Source organism: Cydia strobilella, chromosome 12, assembly GCF_947568885.1.
Source record: "Cydia strobilella chromosome 12, ilCydStro3.1, whole genome shotgun sequence".
In the NCBI taxonomy this organism is placed as follows: domain Eukaryota; kingdom Metazoa; phylum Arthropoda; class Insecta; order Lepidoptera; family Tortricidae; genus Cydia; species Cydia strobilella.
Genome location: NC_086052.1, coordinates 7,167,301 through 7,194,906, shown reverse-complemented (window position 1 = coordinate 7,194,906; position 27,606 = coordinate 7,167,301). Strand labels below are relative to the sequence as shown.

Genomic DNA, 27,606 nt, shown 5'->3' with positions numbered 1-27,606 from the left:
ACGGGTCCTGAGGGCCTACTGCGAACCACGTTCGACGTGTTGCTTCTCTGACGCACTTGTAAATTCGTACGTAAGTGTGACAGGGAGGCAACACGTCGAACGTGGTTTGCGGTAGGCCCCTGGACATTTCTGTTAAAAGGTAAAAATTACGCCCATGAAGAAAAGGTTTCTGGTATAATATTTTTCACATTTCAGCTTGGGTACGGTGATAGCTGTCATCTCCATACAATTTAAGTTTTATAACCTTAAAATTCAAAATTGTATTCAGATGACAGCAGTTACCGAACCTAAACTATGTGAAAAATACAGGCTATGTCAGATATAAAAGTAAATAAATACGCACAATGTTATCTATGTATTTAAAATTTAATTTTCGTTACTTATATACAAATTACAACATTCACTATTATAATATTAGTTTGTCCTATATTTACATATGTCATAGTACACTTTAGAAGCGTATTTTTTTAATCCGACTCAATAAATTACATCAGGAAACTTTTGGATTAGTGATTACCACGAATGATTATATTAACGATGAGGGCCCGGTCGCTGCACGAGATATCTAAGAGGTCGTGGGTGGTATACTTTTTAGGAACCACACATTAAGTTTTGCAGTAGACAAATATGAAACCAAGAGGTGGCCTATCACATATACTTTTGAAAAACTATATTTCCATAGGTAATGTTTGGCGGGAAAACATTTACTTTCTTTTTATTAAATTTACTTATTACAAAATAGATTAAACTTTGAAAATGTCGGCGTGGGATAGAGACGACTTACGAATGTTTTTTACAATATTTTCATTTCGTACAAAGATAAAATCTATTTTTTAATAAGTAGATTTAAAAAGAAAGTAAATGTTTCCCGCCAAATATTTTTTATGGAAATACATATAGTTTTAAAAAGTATATGTGATAGGCCTCCTCTTTATTTCATATTTGTCTATTGCAAAACTTATCTAGTGTCCTGTGTATGTGGAATTATAATAGATTGTAGAAAACTGACCCTTACTATTCATGCCGAAAAAGGACTCAATTGATATTTAGTCTCAGTTTCACACTTTTTAAAATTTGAAGTTACCACTACCACCTTAGATTATCATCAAGCGCACATTTTGCTGTTTAGAAAAAATGGAATTGTACACTAGAAAAGTAACCGGTACCACCGGCACCGGCCCCCGGGCCCTTTACTGCTCAAAATTGTACTTACTAATACTACTCGATAAAGATTCCCAAGGAAAGTAACGAGAACAATTAAAATCATCGAAAACTTAAAAAATAACGAAATAAATAGCTTTTTTTGCACAAAAGTGTATGAAACGATTGTGTCCTTGATTCTAGTGGCGTGACGTGTTGGCCTGATACAGTTTTATCTGTCATACCTAATTGAAGTGTAAATATCCTTGTAGTGACTCAAATGTGTGATAAACTGATAGTCTTAAACTTAACAGTTGTGACAACAACCATATCCTGAAAATTGTTCCAGATATTTTTTGCATATAATTTCCGTGACACAGAATGTAACCACTAGAATTTGTGAAAAACATCGTTTCATCTGCAGTCAAAGGATCTGAGATCAAATAATATCCAGATTCCTTTTTCAAATTGACATTCGAATAAAATGGATATGCATTATCAATTGTCTATTGCAGTTTTGTTAGCAATACGGTTCATGCTTAGAATATTATTCAAAGTTGGTTGGATATTGGGTATTGTTTGATCTCAGTGAGCCGGCCCGAGCTGAGCATTAATAACGGTCGCTACATTTAACACTTAGAGAGTGAAAGAGATCTGATCAACGCTGCGGTCGGACCGGCTGCAACTTGTGACGTACCGTCAAATTCGTCCACGTATAATGCGTACAGTACAATTATGATATTCTATTTGAATAATCGCTATGTGCAAACTGCTTGATTCTTGATTGGGGATATGAAATCGATCAAAGCGTACACTGTCTTTTGAGCGGTGTTACACTTAGTGCGCACGAAAATCCCAAAGTAATAAATACAATTTTAAATGTAATAAAACAATAACAAACATATAGAGAAAGTAATATTTCTTGATAAGTATCTACTTAAGTAACTTTGAAACTTGGCGAGAAGTTTTCTTATCAGAGAGCTTATCCACTTCAATACAACATCAACTTTCTCACTGCACGCAATATTGTAGAAAGCTTCTGATGAACTTCTACAAGCATAAGTACGTTTCAACGAACTTTTAAGTAAGTACGCCACAAGTTGTCTAGAATTAACTGAAGTTACTTAAATTAAGAGAAACGCGGGTTGCATTTGAAAACGCGGCTTATTCACAAGCTTATAAAGATACTTAATCTTAGCCCGCTAATCAACATTAACTATTTTACAAAAAGTGCCAAAAATGTAAGCGTAATCCTTAGTCTGAATTTAATTAATAAATACTTAATTTTAACTAAAACATAGAACAGCATGCTGGACACATGTCAATTATCAATTCTCTAGCAACAAACGTCACTATTTTCGAGTAAGTAGTTACATTTTCAAATGCAACCAGCCAGTCTCGCGACTCTCGCGTATAAATAAATGCATTATAACCTCTTCTCTAACTACAGTAATACATACAGTCCGTACCAGATTGCACTCATTTGGAACTATCGCAGTCTCCACCGCGTTACTTGTCATAAATATCACAACTAATAATAAATTATTTTCTAAATTTAAGTAGACTAGAAACTCTAAATATTAGAGTAATAATTCCATTTAGAGTTTCTAGACTACATTTGACGCCTTTACTCCCGGTATGCACCTTACATTTAGGGATATGGTATTTTTGAGCATCTACATTTTTATTTGCCACGTTACTCTATGAAAGGAGGTAAACGTACGGTACGGTATAGTTGTCGGAAAAGATTGTAGATAGAGGAAAGCTGTCTAAACGAGTTGAGTTTTGCGAGTTTCAATAAATATAAAAATATCTATATTATTTACTTTATTTATACAAGTATACCGCACCATTTTATTAACTCCCACTATAATACATTTAATTTATTTAGCACAGTACAAGGCGGGCCTCCACATTAATGGAAAATAAGTATTACCTACCTACTCGTTCAAGAAAAGCTCATGACAGCTTTTGTTGCTATTTATTACATTAGATAAAATGAATTGATTTGTTAGGTGCAGTCATGGCCATAAACAAGTTAGTACGTACTAGTGTATACCCGTGATTCTAATAAATAACAGATATAAGTATATATATAGTGGCAATGAAACCATGGTTTCAGTCTTCAGACCATTAGGGTACCTACTAAACTGATGTGCTCAATTAACAAATATATTGAGCGTTATAAATAAACGTGAAGGCCGCATAGACGTAAAATACGAATGTAGATACTCATGAAGGTGGGTTTCCTATAACAGGTAATACAATTCCTTTCCAGTAAAGCGCGCGCCGTGTGAACTCAACTGCGTTAAAATCTTATTTGTAATTATTTCTAATTGCACAGTTTACGGACAGTGTTCTAACTTTAAATATATGTAAAAGACGTTGAACATGTACTCAAGCACATTTAAGAGATCAAATGTCGTCCTTATTTTAAAGCAATAAGGTGGACAAACGATCTCTGAATTGTGTCTTCGTTGTGTTCGAACTATGAGTTAAGTAGTACAACATTTCAATGTCGTAAACTGTAAGCTTAATAATATTCATGTTTAACGTAAAGCGCTTTATACCTATTTTAATATTGTGGTGATTTTGAAATATTCACATGGTGAGAAAGGCAGTCAAATTCCCCAACAGATGGCGTTGTTATCAACAACCAATTGTCATACGTTTATTGTGAATTGATAGCATTTCTATTCTCTTTTCTTACCTTAAGTCTTGGCATAGCACAGGTAGAATGTTTTAAAAAAACAGCTTACATCCCTTCCAACCCAGAGAGGAAGATGAATTGCCAACTGGAATAACAGTAATTTATTAAAACCCTAATAATGTAACCCCATATAAAATAAGTACCTATATGATTGCCTTTCCCATATATGGGTAATATGGAACACGTAACCTTAAATGTACGGAGCGCAGGTAAGTTCACGATACGGCGGAACAGAGTTACTGCCGCAGCGCTGGGGGTCTAACAACATCGGACGGATCATTTCGCACAATTTGGAGCTGGTCCAGGGTTTTTAAATGACAGAAATGCAATTTGAGCAATCGATGAAGCTTAAAATGTGACTTTGTATGCAGACAAGCAAGTGTTCATATTTAATTAATTAAAATACACTCGGCGATCTTGAGTTGAAAATGTATACATGTGTTGCCGTGTATAATTTTATTCCATTATATTATCCAATACCCATTTTCGAATGGTCTCGCACTCTATTAAATCACACTGATACCTATTCGATTATTGGAAAATATATTTCTATTATCGAGATGTCTTTTATTGTATTCGCATTCTAAGCCTTCGACTGCTCTAACTAAACAATAATTGAAACGATGAAATAAAAAACTCAGCGTCCAGTTTTCGACCAAACTGCAACAATTACCTATCTTTACAATCACAACCAGCATTCGTTTTAAATTCGTCGAACAACAAGACTGGTCGAAAGCGGATGCGCAATTGTTCAGAAATACAATAGGAATTACACAAAATATGCAACACTTGCATAAATCGAGTAATAAAACAATGACATTTAATTTAAAAAATCGGTAAAAAAAACAAGTAAAAAGTCAACACGCAATTTCATAAGATTCAGACACACGCAAAGCCGGTCGAGACGGACGCAGCAGGTATCAGTCCAGTCTATAAGGTCACTACTTCCCTCGGATCTCAGCCGGTACTCCAAGTGTGTGATAACTTATGAATTCTTAGGCATTTCACCAAAATTATGCATGGCAACATCAGTAACCTCAACTCAAAACATAACCTCAATCTTAAGTTGTTCAACATAACCTTATTCACAAAGTATCAGATTAGCCTAACGCAACGTCCATTCGATATTGCTTATAATGTGTGTGCACAAGTTGGTATGATTCGGATCTCAAGATGCGATCCCTGATTCTTAAGGTTATACCTAATTCTGATACTTTAGAGAACATAAGTTTTAATTCAGTTTTAACATTAAGCTTAAAAAACAAATACCTACTGTTGACTCAGACCTTTTCTCCAATCGATTTAAAAACTTTAAAATGCATCTATAGTATTAAAGTCATATAAAAAAATACAATGATGCGTTCTAAAAATGAATAGGTATTTTAGGAGCTTGTTTTTAGTGTTCCGTGCAAAACTTTGTTTTGACAAACGGAACACTTATTTTATTTGACTTTAGCACTATCGAACTCTTACTAGTCCCTGGTCTGGTCTCACGCTGAGTAAGCCTATCTTAAACTATTTAAAGGCTCCTCTGCAATGTGTTTATGCTCATATACCTAATTAGTTACATAAATGTGGAGGTGGAGGAGCGTTCATTTTAAGATAGTTTCACTCTGGGTTTACCAATCATAGGCAATCCCTATAATTATCAAACATGCCTCAAAAGTACAACATAACCTTAAACGCCAATAAAAAATAACCTCAAATCTTCATTATAACCTCAAAATTGTCAAGTTGACTTCAAAACATAACCTCAAAGTGTAAACTCAACGTAACCGTCCAGCCCCGTCCCCCTCCCCTGCTCACTGCGGCGGCGCGGGCGGCCCGCGCGGGGCGCGTGGTCAGTCGCCCGTCGCGGTCACCGTTGTCCAACTCCACGGGCTGTTGTAGCCCTTTTGGCTGGAAAGAGAGAAAAAGGATGGTTAGAAAAGGAGGGCTACTGTGACAACTGTTTTTAAAACTGTTCAAGGTTCAAGTATGGGGCAGTAAGTCAATAATGGTCACACACGACGGTAATGAAGGCTTGACAACGAGTCTCTATCAAGTGACAAACGACATCATGTTAGTTCTGTTATACTCTGCATCATCTCAAGTGACTTTTTCGTCTAAGACGGTAATCTGTTAAACAAAAGCCATTGTCTTTTTTGTGCAAGCTGTCGGCCTTTGAGTGCCATTGTGTGTTGGCGCGTGCGGCGCTCACACACGATGGCACACAATGGCCGACCGCTCGCACAAAAGAGACAATGGCTTTTTTTAACAGATTACCGTCTTAGACGAAAAAGTCATTTGAGAATATGAAGACTATATCTGAATTGGTATCATGAAAAAAAGGCAAACTAGTTTCAATGGCGCTCTAATGATGTAGGTAAACAATCATGATGCATCGCTATAACGTTATTCTTAATACTAGTCCAAGGGTACAGTAAATTACCTAAGTCTATTTGTTTGGCATGCCTGTCTACGAAAGAGATTATTACCGATTCATATTTCGCCAAAAATAAAGGTAATTTTATTTATTTTGTGTGGTGTTTAGTGGTTCTGTGAGCTGTACCTAGACCTCACGAGCATAACTTAAAAGTCTTAAAACTGAATAAAATGTATGGCTCCGCCATTATGAAACATTTGTAATAAAATATTTGCCAAAAAAATTTTTTATCATCAAACCTGCTAACAAATTTTCACGAGAATCGGTTGAAAATTACGACGCCTAGAGGAGAACATCCGGACATACAGAAGCATTTTTGCTCAAGCTGAAACGGAGACCTTCGCTAACGCTCAGTCAAAACATCGTAAGCTATTTTATTAACTCGCATAATAATGAAATATGTAAATAACATATTTTTTCTCCTGGAACAGGGAGGCGATGGCGCGCGAACTTGACCTAGATCGATGCTCAATTGCGCACGCGACACGCACGCGGAATACCAATACGTGCGCCGATACAATACCGCACGATACACTCGCGCGCGTAATTGTTACCGAATTAACGCATTCACTGCCAGCGACCCGCTAGGCGGGTTCTCTGTTCGTAGGCGCTTTTTGTTACGATGCGTTGTTCCCGCGTTATCGGCTACGCTCGTAGCACGTAGCTTGCGCTGGTATTGAATGTGTTAACTGGAGCGATTGTGTCCGAGTTTTGAGGAATTTGTGTTTTCCTTAGCCTCGGGCTAAGGTCTTGTTGTGCGTGTTGGCACGATAAAGTTCTTTATTTTTGAATTTAGGCTGTTGTAATGCATTTATGAACTTCTGACCCGAGAAACTCCGTAAAAGAAACTTCGGGACGAAACGAACCGTTAAGACCGCAAGATTAGATTTTCCTTTATTCGCCAGACATTTATTAGATAAAAAAATTAAAAAAACGAAAAAAAGTGAACACATTGGTAGTGCGGTCATATGTTTGGCAAGCTGCCCAGGTAAATCAGGTAATTACCTTATTTAGGCACCGGTTCCGTACCCAAAGGGTAAAAACGGGACCCTATTACTAAGACTCCGCTGTCCGTCTGTCTGTCCGTCTGTCCGTCTGTCACCAGGCTGTATCTCATGAACCCTGATAGCTAGACAGTTGAAATTTTCACAGATGATGTATTTCCGTTGCCGCTATAACAACAAATACTAAAAACAGAATAATATAATTATTTTAGTGGGGCTCCCGTACAACAAACGTGATTTTTTGCTGTTTTTTTCCGTCCGGCCGTCCGACTCGCACTTGGCCGGTTTTTCAAAATCGGTTGGATACGATGTTCAATCCTCACAAAATATACTACTACTCCCAGCACAATACTACTGTACCAAATCGTGTACCTATGGCAAATATACGACACACAGTTATATATGTTATAGAAATAGAAGTAGCTGTGAAAGCGCAGTTTAAACTGCCTATTTATGATCAGATGTTCTCTTAATGTTAACAATGACTGAGTGGTCTAACATAAATATTGAGATTGACCATCATACCATCATTCTCATACATCTCATACAGACAGGTCGAAACTATTTAGGGATGTAAGTAAGGGTGGTATTACACCTGACCTGTCCAATATCTTTGTCCAATGTGTATTGCGTCTCACATTTTGCTTAATGAGAGAGTGAGACGCAATGCCATGTGGAATATCACCCTAACGGCTCGGCCACGACATTGCGTGACCGGCGACGGCGGCGGCGGCGGCAACCATAGGTGGGAACGAAAGGTCCGATCGCTGTGTCGCGCTCCAACCTATGGTTGCCGCCGCCGTCGTGGCCGAGCCGTAAGCAGCGTGCAGCGTAGCGCGTGCAATGTTCATAATTTAATTTATAAATTTAGATAGGCATGTCCGAAATTAGACCGGACAGATCGCATGCTATACAATATGTGAGATCCATGAATATTTGAATAATATTCACACATTCATACATATTCAGGCCGCATAATGCACCCAGTGTGATTCACACAGGGTGTTTCGCGACAATTATTTTTTATGAGCGTGGTTTTGATAAGAAAATTAATAAAAAATTGTAAATTGCAATCAAGTTACGTAATTACCTACTGGTTATATAATCGGATTAACCTAATTAGGAAAGTTAGGTCCCACTACGCTTTTGAAGTAGATCTTTATTTACGGACTTGTATGTATGTCGTAATACAGTTCACAATTCTATATTTATTTTCTTTATTTTTTTAGATATAGTTATTGCTCATAATAAGTTAATTTGCGACGATGTAACGAAAATGGTATGAGCATTAATAATTTCCACTTTTATTGTACTAAATACTTCATTTTTTTAGTTTTTTTTTGAACGCTTGTTAATAACTATTTGTATGTAGTTTATTTTAACCGTGAAAGCAAAAGAGTTCTCAAGTTAATTCTTAGTGTTCCTGTAATAGCGTTAATTTCAGACTTTCACCCATTTTGTACTCGACGATACGTGTTGCGTTCAAACAAAAAGACTCACAAGAAAATGATTCCAGTAATGACTAATGAGCAATGCGTAGCTCTCTCTCTCATTTGTCGCTTACATTATAATAAGTATGCAACAATTCTGTTTTGTGTAAATAGCGTGTGTGTAGACGCTATTTAAAATGCTACAATTTTAATCTAAAGTCCGACATGCGACTCAGTCAGTTAATTATATTGGTGTTTTATACAGGGTGGCTAAAAAATAAGTGCATTCCCGTTGCCAGGGAGGTTTTAGGATTATACTGAGCAAATTTCACTATGGGACCAACCACGAAATCACGAAAAAAAAAATTTTTCCCTCCCATAGAAAATCCTGGACCAGCCAAAATGTATGAAACAGCCAAAAATTTTTTCGGCGATTTCGGCGTTGGTCCCATAGTAAAAGTTGCTCAATATAATCTCAAAACCTCCCTGGCAACGGGAATGCACTTATTTTTTAGCCACCGTGTATATGCAATTATGTAGGTGGTAGGTGTATATTTTTTACCGGCAACGTCAGTCAGTAGGTACCGTAAAATGTGTCCTCTGCTTCAAAATTCTCAATTAAAGTTAAAATTATTATATTGTGGTATGTAGGTATGTCGATAACATGCCGAATTAAAGTATATTATCGCTACTATCATGTTATGACACTTAAATGAGGTTGTAAGTAATATATATTCATATACAATAACTGTAAAAGTATGCTCACTTTACGGTAGGTACTCTATCTAATTCAGCGATATGAGTTTAGTTCATTTCGAATATATAGTGCATTCTGTGTGGTTCCTTCTGTTTATAAAACACCTTGGTTATAGGGGAAAAAATCAGATATTCTTAGAGGGTTTTCATCAATGTGACAGGCGTCGAGTGTCGGTAACAGCTGTATGTGACATGACGAAATTAATATATGTATAATATTGTCTTCGGTTACCGCGATATAATCGGTTTTCACAGTTTTATTTTATAATATAATTATATGTGTTAATAATATGGATATGTTAACTTCTTCAGTATCTGAGCTAACTAATATACAGTATGGCTAATAAATAAGTGCATTTCCGTTGCCAGGCAGGTTTTGGGATTATACTGAGCCACTTTTACTACGGCAACGGGAATGCACTTATTTTTTAGCCACATATACACATAATTTACGGAAAAATGTTTCATTAATATTTTCCTACTCGGCTCTACTACATAGGTGCAAAAAAATCGTTTGCTGGCACTAAACTTAAAGTTTTTAATTTAGCTCTTCTCAAAAGTATCCTACTCTTCTCAAAAGTTGTTGCCAATCCTATATCCAACCAAATAGACCTCTAAAGAATTTTAATAAAGTTTACCTTGAATGTAAGGGTAAATTGCTACTACGGCCGTAAAATTCCTTTCTCTGGTCATAAACCATTTTTTTTTACTTTTTTTAAATTAACTTTCTATGTACCTATGCATGTAACTAAGTATGTTCGAAGTCTGTGATATGATAACGTAACCTCATTGTGTTTAGTGTTTTTAGAATTGTCTCGGCGAGTATTAGTTGCATGTGGAAAGAAAAGTGCAGTCAGCGATAAAAGCTTGTAAGCTTGTAGAAATTTTTGCCAAAAACTTATTTTACTATTGCTCTGCTCAAAAATTTCCAATTTATCCAACCTTTTATGTGGCCTTATTAATAACAAGATATTTTGGAAGAAAATGATCCGGCCTGATCCGCAGACTGATAAGTCAAATTGATCATTAGTTTAATAGTAATTTGCTCATACAGGGCGGTGGTCTGGCAGCTGCCTCGCGCGGTGCCGTTAGCAACGGTAGATTTGATTAGCGCTACGCTATTAGACACGGCGCACTCCATCTTTTTATTTGACGATTTGTAATTACAATTACAGTACAAGTGCTTGTACAAGTGCATCACTTTGGTAATTTTAATTTTAAAGTCACGCCGTTTTAGTACATATTTTGAAAACTTGTAATCATTGGATCTGCATCATAGAGTAGTGAGATCTAGTAACTCTGCACATGCAAAGTGTCACTTTATGCGTCAAATACATAACTTTTTTTAATGAAATAGGAGGCAAATGAGCAGACGGATCGCGTGATGGTAAGCAATTACCGTCGTTCATGATCATGGACACCCAGGGGTTGTAAAGGGGCCCATTGACTATCAGTCCGCCGGACGATATCGGCCTGTCAGTTGTTCGGAACTGTCCATTGTTTGTTCTAACTGGGCCCCTTAAGTGCGGCAACGGCCTTTAATATATAAGTAAGAAAAGTAGGTACGCTCTTGTCTTGAAGATGACTATGAAAATATGACATAGTGGGGCAGTTCCTCACTTTATCACGTCAAAGTCTATGCAGAGTTAACTTAGATTAGACGAACTCTATCTTAAGAAAAAACAAATACAAATAATTATTTGAAAAGAGCGACTAGGAAACATCTAGGAAAATTGGAATATGAAAATTACAGTTAAACAGTTAGTAAATTATTTACAAAATGAAAAATGCGTTCGCATCCGGCAACCATTAATTTTCTAATATTAAAAGTCATTCCGAAATCAATCATCCGTTCAGGTCAAGTTGAAAACAAAATTCAATTAAAACTTGTTCCGTAAAAAACGAAACAGTCACGGTACAGGTCATGGTGAGTTATACAGCAAAACTGCGGAAAATATACTTGGCAGGTAGCAAACACTAATTGTTTTTAATATATTTAAGTTGTAAATGTGTGAACGTTACATAACACTACTCTACCAATTAGTTTTGGAATTCATAGACCTAACTAAAAAACTATTATTTTTTTTTATTTTTAAAGAGCGATCCGGAGTTCGTTCAAATGTATAACTTTTAACTTTTTTTTTATAACTGAATCCTTTATTATACTTATATAAATTATATTTTTGCCAACCATATCAATATATATTCAATTATGGTGTTGGCACCTGACAGCTTTAGTAAACATTGTCGTAATTTAAAGAAGAATGTTATTTCAAATAAAATACAGTACAAAATAACAACAAAACTACAATAATAACAACAAGACTATATAACTACCTTAAGCTTAGTCAAAAAGTCCCCCTCGAGTCGTCCCTGGCGTAAAGGTATCTGTGGTGTTCACATTTTGATTCATCAATCTATGAACTCTCAATTAAATACTTAAAACAAATTATTAACGCAGACACAGTGCACTGCTCCACCCCAGCTGACCAGTGTTGCTAGCGCATCTTTCTTTTTTAATATCACGTCGGTGGCAAACAAGCATAAGGTCCGCCTGATGGTAAGCAGTCACCGTAGCCTATGGACGCCTGCAACACCAGAGATATTACATGCGCGTTGCCGACCCTGTACACTCCTTTTTTGAAGAACCCCATACTGTAGCCCCTCGGGAAAACCTCGGCAGGGAGCTCATTTCACAGCCGAAGCGTCCGCGGGAGGGAATTCCTCTTAAACCGTACAGTACGCGACCATTTAGGTTCTAGGGTGTGAGGATGAACACCCTACCGATGGCGAGCGGTGCGGTGATAGAAAGCGGCCGTTGGCATCATGTCAAACAATTCTTCAGAGCACAACCCATTGTACGAGCATCTGCCCATTTATTCGGATATCAAAGTACCCATCACATTAGCCGCATTACCACGTTGAATGGCGATGGACAACCTTTGCACCATGGCTATAACTGCGAAAATCGAAGTTCGAAAATTGCGGGGATTTTTCTCTGTTACTCTAATTACTCCTTCATTGGAGTAAAAGAGAAAGATCCCCGCCATGTGCGAGTTTCGGTTTTCGCGGTACTCGCGGTAGCCCCTCTGGTACGAACCCGCGCGGGCGAATGGTCGTCGTTCTGTTGGTCTCATCTTGTGTTATCTAAATTTTATATTACGCCCACTACTCACATCTCATTTCAACAGCAGCAGCGGCTCTCATTTTATTTGGTTTTGTAATAACAGAGCGGGGAACACACGAATCAATATGATTACAATCTTTACGGCTTTCGCGAAATTTATTACAATCTACATTAGTAGATTGAATCTACTAATGGCTTGTCATTGCCATCAATGCCAGCTGAATGACTGTGCAATGCATGTATTTAAATTTAAATTCAGTTGCATACTGTAATATAAAATCGTGTTTATAGATGAGACAAATACAAGGCAGGCTATATCATATCATATCATATCTTATCATATCATATCATATATATTTATATATATTCATAAAACATAATATTTTACAAGTCAAAATAAGGTACATAAACAATTTATTCACTAATACTAGTTAGGTAGGTAAGTATTTAACAGGTACATAGGTACTAATTTAAGTTGCATGCATGGCATTATTTTCCAAGTACAGGATTGAAAAACAGATTCGTAACTTAGATTTAAAAAAATTGAGTCACTACACGCCTCGAAAAATTCTTCAATGGTACAGCAAGCGAGGTTTGTTAATAAAGTTTTGCAAAAACAACATCGCTAAATTTAACTAAATTTAACCTTTTCATTTATAAACCTTTCGGAAGGCATTGCCACTGACTGAACGAGCACCGTCTTGAGAAATTACTCAGTTTATCTGACTCGTGTCCGAACACACCTCAAATGGGCCCGTCCCACCTAACCCTACCTAGTCCTACTCATCTATTCATAATACATATAGTCGTTAAACGATTTAAAAGGTCCATCTCGCGACTATTTAAATCTCTTCTGTATTTCGCAGCTCGTAAAGTACAAAATACCATGACACTCGTCAATGCCTTTAAGACTTATTTAATGTCATAATGTTCATAGGGCTTCGAACTGCTTTACCAAGTACCAACTTATCAATGCTGTCCATAAACCTTGTATTTTAAGCAAACCACGACCAAATTAGTATGTGGGAAGGTTATTACTGAACTTTACCATCGTCACAAATAAGCTGGTGGTGTCTAGAATCTAGAACTTACAAATAAATAACAGGCTTGTACCAATAATGTGCAGAATGGCTTTTATAAAATGCCGCGGCTGTGTGCCACGGGTTTGAAGCATTTGTGTCAACATTGTAAAGTGCAATGAGCGAAACAGTGTTTTGTATTAGAGCAATCAATCAAAAGATACGTAAAACCATATTTTTACCATTGGAATGTATGTAATAAATCTAGCGAGGGATACCTATTAAATAAAACGCGATCGTAGTTTTACTCGCCTAGTGATTACGGTGATCTATTCTGTTCAAGCCGATATGTAGTATTTAGTTTACAAGCTTTAGTTTGTTGTCCAAATTACTTCAAAGATGTCGCTGTTCCCGACGCAAACTAGATAACAGTAGTATTTCATAGAACCTATATAAGAAACTGTCACATATTGGAATAAATGATTGGTAACGTAGCAACTTGTATCTTTATAAACAATTCTGTTGTTAATTTAAGATACAGGAGCAAGAAGCAAGAACAGCAAGATGGACAAAATGGAACACGGGAACGGAACAGATATCTGAAAATGGGTTTATATTTATATGTAGTATATCGTTATGAGTAGAGTGAGCCGAGTGAGGTATGTCATATTTACAGAAAGAAAGAAAGATTATATTCAGAAACTGTCAGAAAGTATAAGATGTAGGTCATGGAGACTGTATAAAGGACCCAAATCTCTATGTATGAAAAGTGTCCATCAAAAAACAGTAATTAGGCGGCGCCACCATACACCGAAATACTACCAAAAACAACGTACGTAATTTGGTCGGGTTATTTGTTGCCTTATATGGTTCATGTTATACTCATGTCCCAGAGCCTAACTAGCGCCACCGGAGAGATTAGGAACTATTATTTAAAGCGTAACGCGGTCACTTTTACAACAATTCTGCCATAAGAGATTGCGATCCTTTCTATACCATCCATAATGTAGGTAATATTGGTAAAACTGAAATATGGGGTGGGTCAACACCCACATCAAGATGTAAGTACCTAATGTAACTTATGTAACACATCCATGAATTTAAACAGTATGTAGATTAATTTACTGGATGACTAGTAATTGTAACGGTAGATTATAAGGTGATTAGGTATTTTCAAGTGCTATGTACATAATTATAACACATTTTGTTCGGACTGCATGTGCACTGTGCAGACTATACTTATGAAAGTGCACTGTGTATGGTTCGAAGTTGCAGTCAAAACAAAGTTGTTTACGACTCACGACTACACCGTTTAACAATTATTATATTATCCATTGAAAGTGTATTTTAGCACTATCGTTATTTTGTTATCAAATGTAAACCCTACAGCCACGCTGCAAAGTTCATTTTGTCATGTTATAACGTAGATATTGCTTGTATGTGCTGTCGAAATGTCATTGTCACATTATATGTCAGTGGCAGTCATTGGCAGTATTCGACTTTTGGCTAATGAAAAGAGGTTGATGACGATGACTGAACAATTTGATTCCATGCCATGGCATAAAGCCATGCCAATACATTAGCGGTGTTATAAGGTATAAAAAATAATTCGAATATCGCTGCTATTTATTAGAAAATATGTAAAGTTTGTTCAGTTACCTAGAATACCTAGATTGTTCCAAGATTGATCACATGAGTACATTTTGCCGATAGCGCATTCAATATTTAATTTTGACCTAATTTCAAGGTATTACAGTTGAAAATTGATTAAGGAGTTTAACGTCGGTAGCGAACTATAAATGAAATAAATATTTTGCTTGTTTTACTGTTGCACTGGGTATGATTGGTACTAATTGACTGATAGGTCAAATCATTTAGGCACTCTTTACTAAATGTCAAACTGATTACTCGTCTGCGGAGTCTGCGTCATGGTAAATGTAGTAAATATAGTTTGTCAAAGGACTGTCTCATTTCAAACATATAGACAGAGAGATTCATACTATTTTTGTCTTACACTAGTACTAGCACCCAAAAGAAAAGGTTGAGTATCGCTTTTTTTTGTTCTTATTTACTGACAATTTGGTTTGACCAACTATATGAAGAAGAAGGTCACGCTTACGGGCAATATCGACATAAATGTACCCGTACCATGAGTCACTGACAGTGTCAAAACTGACATATACGCTAACGTCTACGTAATTTACTTTCTATACATCTCGCTCGCACTAATAGTTATGAGAGTAAGAGCATAGAACGTAAGTTCCGTTCTCGAACGTAAGTGTCAAACTGGTGGTAGCCACACTGCTCATTTTAATGACACTTCAAATGCAAGTAACTGGGTAGTTTAGTTAGATTCTTAAAAATTATTTGAAACACGAAGTAGCTAAGCTGATCCTATAAAGGCTGGGTAATCGCATGTGTAAGTTCTTTACATGTTTTCATAAATTTTCTCTACAATCTATATTAGTGACCAAAATCGGTTTCAAAGCTTTTGTGTGCATTCTCTAATTGCGATTGTGCCCATTCGATTTTAATTTATATTTCATTTTATTTTATTGTAGTTTTCATGAAAAAAAAAACACTCGGAAACTAGACTATATTTGCGAGGGCAGACTCGAACCAAAACCTTAAAAGGTTGGCTCGAAAGAAAAAATCACGAAGAAATGTCTAATTTTCATTTATTTTTAATTTCATGTGAAAAAAAATTCAATTTAACCCTGCATACCATAGCAGCAATATTTAATTAATATTATAATTTTAGTATAAAATAACCAGTGATATAGCCGAAGGAATTAACGTTCGTTTCTAATTTCCTGGCTTTACGCTCCCTCTTAAAAAAATCAAAATGCCTCCACTTTATTTTAATATTCCACTTATACTTACTCTATTGGGTTTATTGGAGCCCACACGGACCACACGGTATGTGAATAACACAAAGTATGTCTGCTTCATGCACGCCTGCAGTCAATAATCGCGTGGATTTGGGTTAGCCCGTATCCCACATATAATTTGCGACCGATCTCATGCCAATTGTACCAATTGCGGCCGACCCCTGGGTCGTAACGCGCAGCTGCTACGACCATTGCTCTTTGACCCCTGCCACGTAAACCACCCCACATGAATCCGGTCCAGATTACACTGGTACTTATGCCCAGTGTAGTATGAAACATAGTTCGAACGAAAGTGTAGAGTTAAGTTAGGTCAGGTTATAAGGTGGTGCCGTGACCAACATAATTAGACACGTGGTATGTTTAAAAGTGTATGTTAATATAGGTCACGGTGTTGTGTAAATGAGTAGTGGTAGGTAGTTGGTGCTTTGGTGGATGTACCTGGTATGGGCTGAACTAAAGGTCTAAGTTATAATGGTCAGTGGTACTGGTACCTATTGTTGGGATTTACGTGGGCGTTGGGCGAAATCAAAAACAGTCTTTGTCGTTTTCCAAAACTAAGATACAACAATAAGCATAAAATGTTTTTTTTAATATTTGATATTAGCCAAAATAACCCTGAGTTTGACTGTAAGAAATATAAATTATACTCCAATCTTACATGTACGAATTGGTTTCAAAAATAGAGCCAAACTATGTATGCGTCAGACGCACAAACAAAAAAAAAACAAATAAAATTAGGGTTTTAAAAAACTATGGGATTTTTTATAACTTTAATATAGCACCAAAATGCTGCCAAAAGCCGGACACTGAAGCTGAAAGTTGCCGCAAAAAGTTGTGCAAAAAGTCCGCGGCCTCCGCCACAAAAGGGAATTCCCCCTGCATTTTTTAAAAGTTCTGCTCTTGGCGTTAGAACTTTGAATATACGACTTACTGCAGTTGTATATCATACTCTCTTATTTTACATCCTATATACTTATTGTTAGTAGAAACGTCGGTGACAGCCATAAAAATTGTTAACTACTTAACCTCGTAAGACGGAGGGCGATATTTGCGTTTTTGTAATATGAAACCTCCATAATGTCAAATCTCGATTTTATCGATAGGAAAGGTATTTGAGTTGAGTTGACATACTAGGCTCGACACGTTGACGACATACTGGAGTCGCTGGACGCGGAGCGGAAAAATAAATGGTTGACCACTGTGGAAAGGATGGATTTCAAAACCTCAAGCAGGAAGGCGTGGAAAGTCCTAAATAAACTAACGGGCAAATCGGGCTCAAAGAACGTATGCGCGTCTCAAAAACTAACTGATGCGATAGCCAACCAAATCGTTGAAACGTCACGTGTAAAAGGAGATCGATCCTATACTAAAACGGTGAAGAAACTTGCCCAAAACCGGAAAAAAGAGCTCCCGGTTGACGGAATCATTTCGAGACCCTTCACAGTAGAGGAAACATCTTACGCTATCAAACTCCTTAAACCAGGCAAAGCAGCCGGAGAGGATGGCATATACAACGAATTTATAAAGAATTTGGGGCCTAATTGTAGAAAATGGCTGACAAACTTCTATGCGGATATACTGGCTAGAAATAAACTGCCTTCTACTTTCAACTACGCCAAAATAGTAGCCATCCTCAAACCAAACAAACCAGCAGATGACCCAAAAAGCTACAGACCAATAGCCCTGCTTAGCTCTCTATATAAACTATTAGAAAAGCTGCTCGCTAACAGAATCACTCCCCTTATTGAAAAAGTCGTCCCCGTAGAGCAGGCTGGTTTCAGAGAGGGTCGTAACTGTACAGATCAAGTACTGTCCCTCACGACGCATATTGAGACAGGATTCCAGAAACAACTTAAAACAGTAGCTGTCTTCGTGGACCTCTCTGCAGCTTACGACACAGTATGGCGGCATGGCCTAGAATACAAATTAATGAAAGCTGTTCCCTGCCGGAGAATCACTAGCCTAATAATCAATATGCTACGTAATAGGGAATTTGTCGTCCATCTGGGGGATAAGCAGAGTCGTCCCAGAAAACTAAACAACGGCCTACCACAGGGATCCACACTGGCACCACTGCTGTTTAATCTTTACACCCATGACCTTCCAGAAACAGCGTCCAGAAAATTTGTCTATGCTGACGATATTGCTTTAACTTACCAGCACAGCACTTTCAAGTCGTCGGAAGCGCAACTCACCACAGATTTGCAATTGCTTAACTTGTACTTTAAAAGGTGGAGATTGGTACCAAATGCTAGCAAGACAGAGATTTCCACATTCCACCTAAATAACAGACTGGCCTCATACACCCCCTCAGTAAACTTTGACGGTAAAACCCTTGTATACAACCCACAGCCAAAATATCTCGGCGTAACCTTAGACCGCTCTCTTACATATTGCTCCCACCTCTGTAAGTTGAGCAAAAAACTAGGAACCCGTAATAATATCCTACACAACCTGACTGGAACTACTTGGGGAGCCAGCGCTGACGTGCTTCGTACGACGGGACTCAGCCTAGTTTACTCTGCTGGCGAATATTGCGCACCCGTATGGCTCAATAGTGCGCACGTAGAGAAAGTCGATGTCCAGCTGCGAAAAACCATGCGGTGCATAACTGGTACCATACAGTCCACTCCGACACAATGGCTGCCTGCTCTGAGCCACATTGCTCCGCCTCACCTTAGGAGACAACAAGCCCTGCTAAAGGAAGCAAACAAAATTGCTGCAGATCCAAAGCTGCCCGTCTTCTCGAAATTTTTCTGTCCGCCTAGGCTACGCTTAAAATCCCGACATCCACCATACAATACGGCACAGGAACTTAAAGAGAGCAGTTTTAACATTAAAGATAAATGGAGAGCGGACTGGATTGCTAACTTGCCCAGGGCATCCCATGCCAGCTACGATCCCACCCACAAACCGCAAGGTTTTTCGGCCCCGAGACGGGAATGGTGCCAACTAAATAGACTCCGCACTGAAAGCGGGCGATCCGGAGAATTTATGTTTAAGTGTGGGTGGCGAGATACACCGAAGTGCGACTGTGGAGCACCTGTACAGTCCATTTACCACATAGTCCGCGAGTGCCCAAAAAGGAAGTACACAGGAGATCCTCTGGACTTACTTAAGCTAAGCGACGACGCAGCCCATTGGGTGAAGAACCTAACTATTAATTTGTAAATCTGTAAAGCGACCATGAATTGTAATATGCCATACGACTAAATAAATAAACTAGGCTCGAACTTGATTACATTTAAGTACCTATATGGCGGTTTAAGTGGGATTAATATATTTCACCCAAAAGGGACTTATTGTCGGCTGTAAATAAACTCCTTTATTTTTTAAAGTTAACGGTTTAATTAATACATCCCCCAAAAAACATCATCAATTATTTTTAGGTAGGTAAATTAGATGGTTTTAATTCATAAATAAGTACTTATAAGTAGGTATAAAAATTTGAATGAATTTACTTTCAATCCATGCTGCAAACATGACAGTTTGATTTTCTATACATTTAATGTGAAATCAGCAAGGAGAAAAGGCACCAGCTAAACTAAGTAGGTAGGCGTTATTTATTTTACGGTCGTTTTATGAGCCTTAAAGGCATAAAACTGCTCCTAACGTTACATAGTAGCGTAAAACATTCCGACTCAGTAATCACTATGTTAGGAGATAGTAGGTAATAAGAGTAACGTTACAGGCTAACACTAAGCGCCACTTGCACCATCCTACTAACCCGGGGTTAACCGGCTAAACTGTTAACCCAGTGTCAAATTGTACTGGTAGCCATGGTAACCCCTAGGTTTAACCGGTTAGCTCTGGGTTAGTGGGATGGTGCAAGAGGCGCTAAGTATAATAGGTTTTAGTGACAGCTCTAATATACTTCGCATACAAACTTATCTCTATAGCTTAATCATTGTTTGAACCAAGTAAGAGCGCTTTCACATTATCCAATGTCGGCGAACGATATCGGATTAAATAAAATGTGTGAAATATGTTCCTATCTGTCTTCCTCATTGTCACGTCCAGAATATCAGTGTCGGATCTCCACCAGCTATCGGACGATAATGCTTACGACCGATACCATCTCAAGCACGTAGTGCTGTCGGGCATGGGGTATTTGCAGCGGCAGCCATGTATATAAATAGATGAGTCGATATCTCTCTCTATCTTTACCGCGTACATCGAAAATTGTTATCAGCCTCGTTGTCGCTCTTGCATATTCGAGCGATGGAGAGGCAAATAGACGAACGAATGAACGAAGCGTTTCGCGTACTTCGCGGTAGGCCCTCTGGTCTCCTTTCTTATTGCTAATAATTTTCGCTCACACTAGATAACTTTGCCTTTTTTTCTTTGTTAATCGTGCGTCTTGCAACTAAGAAAAACTTACAGAAAGGATTTGTCAGCTCATTTGATGAGCAACTGGCCTTGTCTGTGTAAGTACAACAAATTTTTCCAGTATTTCTATGGGACTGAAACGTGCAAGAATTGATATCGGATCGAATGTGATATACTTAGCTTTTAGAGTGTGGGTTATTCGACAGTGACTCAGTTTTACATGTCTCATCCATTAAAACACGTCAATTTTCATTAAATAACTTTAACGATCGGTTTTGAAAGTGTCGGCTCTAAATGATCGATTATTATTATTAATCACATAATTATCCAGGATATGACGGATTATCCTGTTATTAGGTGTTATGGGTGTGTTGTCGAGAATGTTGTCTGCATTTTTTAAGGTTTTCTCAAAATTTCTAAATTAAATCTAAAGAAGTGCCGAAAGTATCTCAAACAGTGTTATGTTTTAGATACAGGATTTCAGGCACTTTTTGCTTACGATGTTATACAATTCTTGTCTTATTTTTCCTACAATTCTTGAAAACACGAAAGGTTGAGATTTTATTTTTTTACTCTCGAAGTAAATGATGTCAGGCTGGTGATTGCCTTTTTAGAGCGGTTTAAAAATATGATAAGTATGAACCTATACGTCTCTCCAAGGTCTGAGCTTTATATACTTATGCATATAGATACCTATTCATGCAAATAAGACAACCGCGACAATCGGCGACGATACGCGGCGCGACGTTGCATTGTCGCGGTTAGTGGCGTCGACACGAATCGTGAAATTGGCGACATTTGTGGCGTGACACTCGTGACAGGCGACGTGGCGTAGGGAGGAGAGAAACTCAATAATGTTAGGAGCTAGGTGCTACGGTTTAGATACTTCATTTGCATTGCGCACGTTATGTAAGTATTCGTATATTGACATTATAACCATTTAAGTCATAGTCCCATTTAAAATAAGTACATATCAGTACATTTTTAACTAGGTATACCCGCCATTAGAAGCGTAGCGGTAACTACTTGCTGGGGAATACTCACAGATGCGTATTAAAAACGTATAAAACCTTAAAACCTGATTCAGTTACGTTTTTTTATCTTCTCCCTTTCGAAAGTTGGTTAATATTTTATTGTTACTTTGGTTATAAATACAAATCACGTTCTTCTTCTTCTTCCTGCCCTTATCCCACGTTATGTGGGGTCGGCACAACATGTTTTTCTCTTCCATTCTCCTCTATCTTTCGTCACCTCAGCACTCACTCCTTTCTTTCTCATATCCTCTTTCACACAATCCATCCATCGCTTTTTGGGTCTACCATACACTCTCCGTCCATCAACATTCATCCCTAACATTCTTTTGCCTATATGGCATTCATCCCTCCTCATCACATGCCCATACCACGCTAACCTACTACTTCTTATCTTCTCCGTTACTGGTGCTACTTTCAAACTTCCCCTAATATACTCATTCTTAATCCGATCCTTTCTCGTCACTCCACACATCACGTGACACCTCATTAATCAAAATCGAAACATCGACGGCAATAATGGAGTAAAAATACTCCCAATATTGCTAATGAACAATAATGGCTTGAATCCGGCTTTTGTTTCACGAAAAAAGATCATCCGATTCCAACAACACTCCAAAATAAAATAAAAAAGTCAGCCAAAAAGCACAAAAAATTTAAAAACAAAAATTCGGCAGCAGAAAAATAAATCTGTTCGCGGAAGAGTAGAAAAACAGGCGAAGTCACACGCACGGGGTGGGTGGGGTGTTCAGGGGGTGGGCCGAGGGAGGTAACACCCCTGACCCAGTCCTCCAATCCACCCTGTGCGTAAGTCGGGTGCACATTGTTGTTTCGCGTGTTATCTATTGTTTTTTTTTTGCACGCTCTGTTGTTGGCACTACCTATAACGTTGATGGCGGTATTAGTTGATTGTGCAATAAGGGCGATTGGCTATGTGTGGTGTCTGGTGGGGGAACTAAATGACAGCAATCACGGTAGACCAAATATAGGTCTAACATAATACCCAATGTTGTATGAAGCATTAAAAATAGTGGTATCTGAAAAGGTGCCAAGTTTGGAACTATTAGGGGCGGTTGCACCCAACTGTTTAACAAATTATCATCGTTAAAGAGTTCGCTAAATTTTATTGTGCCTATGGAAAGTTTCATAGTAAACCGCCGCGGCGCGCCGGGTGACGTTGATCAGTCTGTCAAGTGCGGATGGTGCAACTGGTACTAAATATTAGCAGCTAAACCAATAGTCATTGAAATAAATGCGCTCATAGATCTGCTTTACAAAAAGGATTGTCGGATTTAAATCTAATGACAAATTGAAAAACAAACTATTTTTGGTACTTTACATGATATAGGTACTATCGGCCAAAGCCAGAGTCGACCACCTTAAAGGCGCATTTTGTTTGAAGCGGGAACATCTGCCCGAGGCTTGTCAGCTTTTGTCCACCAATGAAATTTGGGGGCGGACCACTAGAATTTCTTTTGAAGTTTTTTGTGATTTTCTGTCAGAATGTAAACAGTGGTCCAATAAGAATAACAGCAAAATGTTATAAATATATTAATACGTATTACAAATGCGTATTACAAATTGAATAAAATGATAGTGTGTCTAATCTTTCAAACGTTTTAAACGTATTTTTGTAAATGTTTAAATATGAAAATAATTGATAGTTTAAAAGCACTCGGAGAATACGGCCACGGCATTTTTAACCAAAATTAGGAGGGTTTGATGAAAATGCAAAAATGTTATAGAAACACCAACTTTTATTAAGTTTGCGAAATGGGGAAACAAGCATTGCTTTATAGAATCAACTAACAACAACGCCAGTAGTGCTTACATATTCGATGAAAACGAACTGGAAGATTTGGTTCAGACAAAAATTAACAATCTCGACGGCTTTACCCATCTGGCTTTCGATCCTTTGAGCCGCGATGGGTTTTATTTTTCTTTATATCATGATATCTTACGGTGGCCCTGGAAAGGATTGTTACATCATTTTAATATGCCACCATACCTCAATATAAAATTAAATAAATAAATAGATTGTGTCACGGATTACTATCCGTATTACATATTTGAATATTATTGGAATATTCAATTTCGACGTTTCAAGTTCTCTATAGCACTCATGATAATTGTAGGTAATTACTTACCAAATTTTACAAACATCTATAAAACATGAAATAAAACATTTCATTAAAAATTCAATTTTTAGGGTTCCTTACCCAAACAGTAATAAAAAACGGGATCCTATTACTAAGACTCCGCTGTCCGTCCGTCTGTCTGTCCGTCTATCACCAGGCTGTATCTCATGAACCGTGATAGCTAGACAGTTGTAATTTTCACAGATGATGTATTTCTGTTGCCGCTATAACAACAAATCCTAAAAACAGAATAAAATAAATATTTAAGTGGGGCTCCCATACAACAAACGTTGTAAATTTAAATCTAAAGAACTCTGGTGTGAATTTGCCTTTTGTCGAGCCACCTTTTTATCTTACTGACTGGTTAGGTTGAAAATTTCAAAAAAAAATAATGGAGCAACAACAATGGAGGAACAAGTTCAACAAAGAATTAGAAATAATACTACTATAGAACTGTTTTATTATTTAATTGTGGTCCCATAGTAAATTAAAAAGGAGCGCTGTGCCTCCGCTCCTGCAGAGGAGCCGGTGGCCACCATATAACAGCCGCCACAAGGTCAGGTGGTGGTGTTGGCGGCAGTGTAGGTGACCTCGGCGGCGAGTCCAGTTCGCTCGCCGACGAAGTCGACGCCTCCGGTGTCGGCGGTGGTGTTACACCGTCCGGCGATGACGGTGGTGGCGTATTAATTCCGCTGCAAACAGAATAAACAGTTTATTACTTATTTTAAACTTTATTGCACAATGCACACAAAAAGAGTTCAAAAGGCATGCCTTAACGTATTCTCTCCCAGTCAACCATTACGCCAAACAGAAATGTGTAAGCGCTGGGGAGCGCTCAGAAATAGAGACCAAAAATATAACCGATCTAGAATAAAATTAGAACAGATTTGACAGTGGCAGTTAGTTGTTATCTTAATTTTGATCTTCCAATATCACGTCATTAATTAGAACTAAATCACTATGTCTAAATCCTAATATGTGCAAATGATAAGGTATTAATACTACGTATATCGATACCCTAGTGGTCAATTTTGACTTATTTTGTAGAAAAATAAATATCTTTGCACCAGTGAGCATACTATAGTGTAATCACCATTTCACTGAAATCTTAACTTTTTTCGGAACTTCCGCACAGTCATATGGGCACTAGGGTATCAATATCCAAAATTGGTGATTTAACTTTATTTTTAAATACAATATTATTCCATGAGTACTTACTTTCTTTCCATTTTAGAACACAAACACAAGTCTCCTGTTTCACGTAAGATCTCACAAGACCAAATGACGTCGAGACGATGTTAAAATATTTTGGATTGTTCGAAGTGTTAATAAATTTAAGTTTTAGCCACTTTAGTTCTGGCACTCTCAAGTTCAGTCGATAACAGCTAACAAATCAATTCCCTCTGCAACATAAGAGTGAAATGTTTACCACAATTCTCTTTTGCATAACAATAACGCGCTTTTCTGTAATAGCTATTTTTTCTTGTAGTCTAGGGACTCTGACTTATGTTATATGTTAGTATGACATGCCATGATTACAATTTTCTCCTTTTTCGGGCAGTCGTGTAAAAGATGTCATTTTTCTTTTACATTTATATGTGAGTAATAACATCGAAACTACAAAAAAAACCGACGATGGGTTCCATAACATTACGCAAAAAACGGCAAAAAAATCACGTTTTTAGGGTTCCGTACCCAAAGGGTAAAAACGGGACCCTATTACTAATACTCCGCTGTCTTGTGAATTTGTGATATTTCATGGTAAGTAAATTATTCGACACGTGATGCTGATGGTAGTCGATAATGTTAACTATAAAGACTACTTAATATTTATCACTTATTTATTGTAGATGACTCTGAAACACGAAGCAATGGCTATAAAAAATATTATGATCACGGCGCGAGGACCTTTTTTTGTTTGCGAAAGTGGACTGAAGGACTCTAGCAGGAAGGAGATAACGCATCGGAAGAGCACACGAGGTTTGTTTTAAATAATTAGTTACTTACCTATTGTAGTTAAGTCAAATTGTTTTCTAATGTTGCCTAGTTATTTTATTATTACTGTAATAGTAAATGCTTCTTGTTTGTGATAATCCGCTAATATGGTTCCAATGGGTGGAAAATTACTTGTGAAAATGATGTTAAAAAAAAGTGTATATGAATGCTACACGGTATTGAGGATCGGTAATAAATAAGTTTAACGTTTAAGGTAATAAAGACAGTTATAAGTGCTCCCTCTGTGAACAGTTTTAAGAACAGACTTGATAAACATTTAAAATAAAATAAAAAATGAACTTTGTACTAAAATAATCATGGGTAAATATAATAATCGTATAATTATAACTATTTCTTTAAAATATAGCATAATTAAGAAGAGCATATCTGTTTGTGTCTTGGTTAAAAAAATAACCATGACTAAAATAACTGTTTGCAAATAATAATTATGGGTCAGGTAAAAGTCATTCTATGATAGAAAGATACACATCTGGTGGCCGTTAAATAATTGTTCGACCATACTTGGAAGCTTTTTTTAAACAAGCCATAATGAGTTCTAGGATACAGCGCCCGCGTCTTTAACCCATTATTTAGGCTTAAGTTTTATTAGTAAGTTACGTAATAACTCTGTTTACTGAATGTCTGTTTGACTCGGCCGCACTCGTTAGCGCTAGCTAAACCGATTAAGTTGAAATTTCGTATATAGTTGGAGTCCCGGGAATGGACATAGCATAGTTTTTATCCCAGAAAAGTTGGAAGCTTTTAAAGGGTTATTCCACGCAGACGAGTCGCGGGAAACTGCTAGTTTGATTATAATTTATGCTGACCCTTATGTTGTTGTAAGTATTAAGATGGCGGTGTGGCGGACCTTAAAGGGTTTCCTATTTCGTTATTCGGCGGTGTTGAGAGTTCCCAAAACAACTCTTTGAGAAATATGATATAATAAACAAAATGATAATTGGTAAACTGTAAGCTCGATCTCTACGATGCTCTTGTTCAGTTCAGTGACGAGGCCCGAACCGAACATATATAACTAAATAAAATAATGGATTTTTTGAGAGACATTTTTCAATGCCTTAGGTAAGTTCTGTAACTATATAATACATATTCGAGTTATGTAAATTTACAAATTCATAATGGGATATGTTTGCTTGAAGCTTCAGGACACGAAGACAGCGAGAGGGTGCGGAGGACGAGGCGGAGGGCGCAGAGGCACAAGCAGCAGAGCAGCCGGCGTCGTCGCCGGCAGCTGAAACATGCTGGGGGTGCGGCATGCCCCTGCGCCTTTGCCTTAGGTAAGAACGTTCAGTACTAAGTCTTAGTTTCCCCTTGCGTGACATTATCGTTGAAATTTTCATTTTGTTTCGCTTTTTGTTAGAGGGCCTCAGATGGAACCCTCGGCGGCTTCAATACCGCCGACCCCGCCACCGACCCCGGTTGGGGTTGCGCGCCGTATTCGACCCTCAAGGCCGGGCTCGGGGCGGACCAGGTCGCGGCCGGTTGCTATTCCGGGGCGTCAAGACCGACGCACCCGGCCGCCGACCGCAGCATTACCCTGCGCGGCGCCAGGGTGCATGCTTTGCAGGAAACCCTACTAGGGTATGTTGATAT

The 27,606-nt window shown here is 37.8% G+C and overlaps 1 protein-coding gene and 1 long non-coding RNA gene across 2 annotated transcripts in view; one reads left to right on the top strand and one right to left on the bottom strand.

The window, feature by feature from the left end:
• Positions 1 to 336: 336 nt before the first annotated feature.
• LOC134746029 (uncharacterized) overlaps positions 337 to 27,606 on the bottom strand; it is a 129,621-nt gene continuing 102,351 nt past the window's right edge. Inside the window, exon 2 of the mRNA XM_063680238.1 lies at positions 337 to 5,749. Within this exon, the coding sequence (XP_063536308.1) occupies positions 5,692 to 5,749 (58 nt within the window). The 3' untranslated portion in view covers positions 337 to 5,691. The remainder of the gene's footprint in view (positions 5,750 to 27,606) is intronic.
• Positions 23,217 to 27,588, top strand: LOC134745767 (uncharacterized). The gene is made up of 3 exons (XR_010128206.1): positions 23,217 to 25,980; positions 27,153 to 27,290; positions 27,374 to 27,588. It is a non-coding gene; the product is annotated as an uncharacterized LOC134745767 (long non-coding RNA).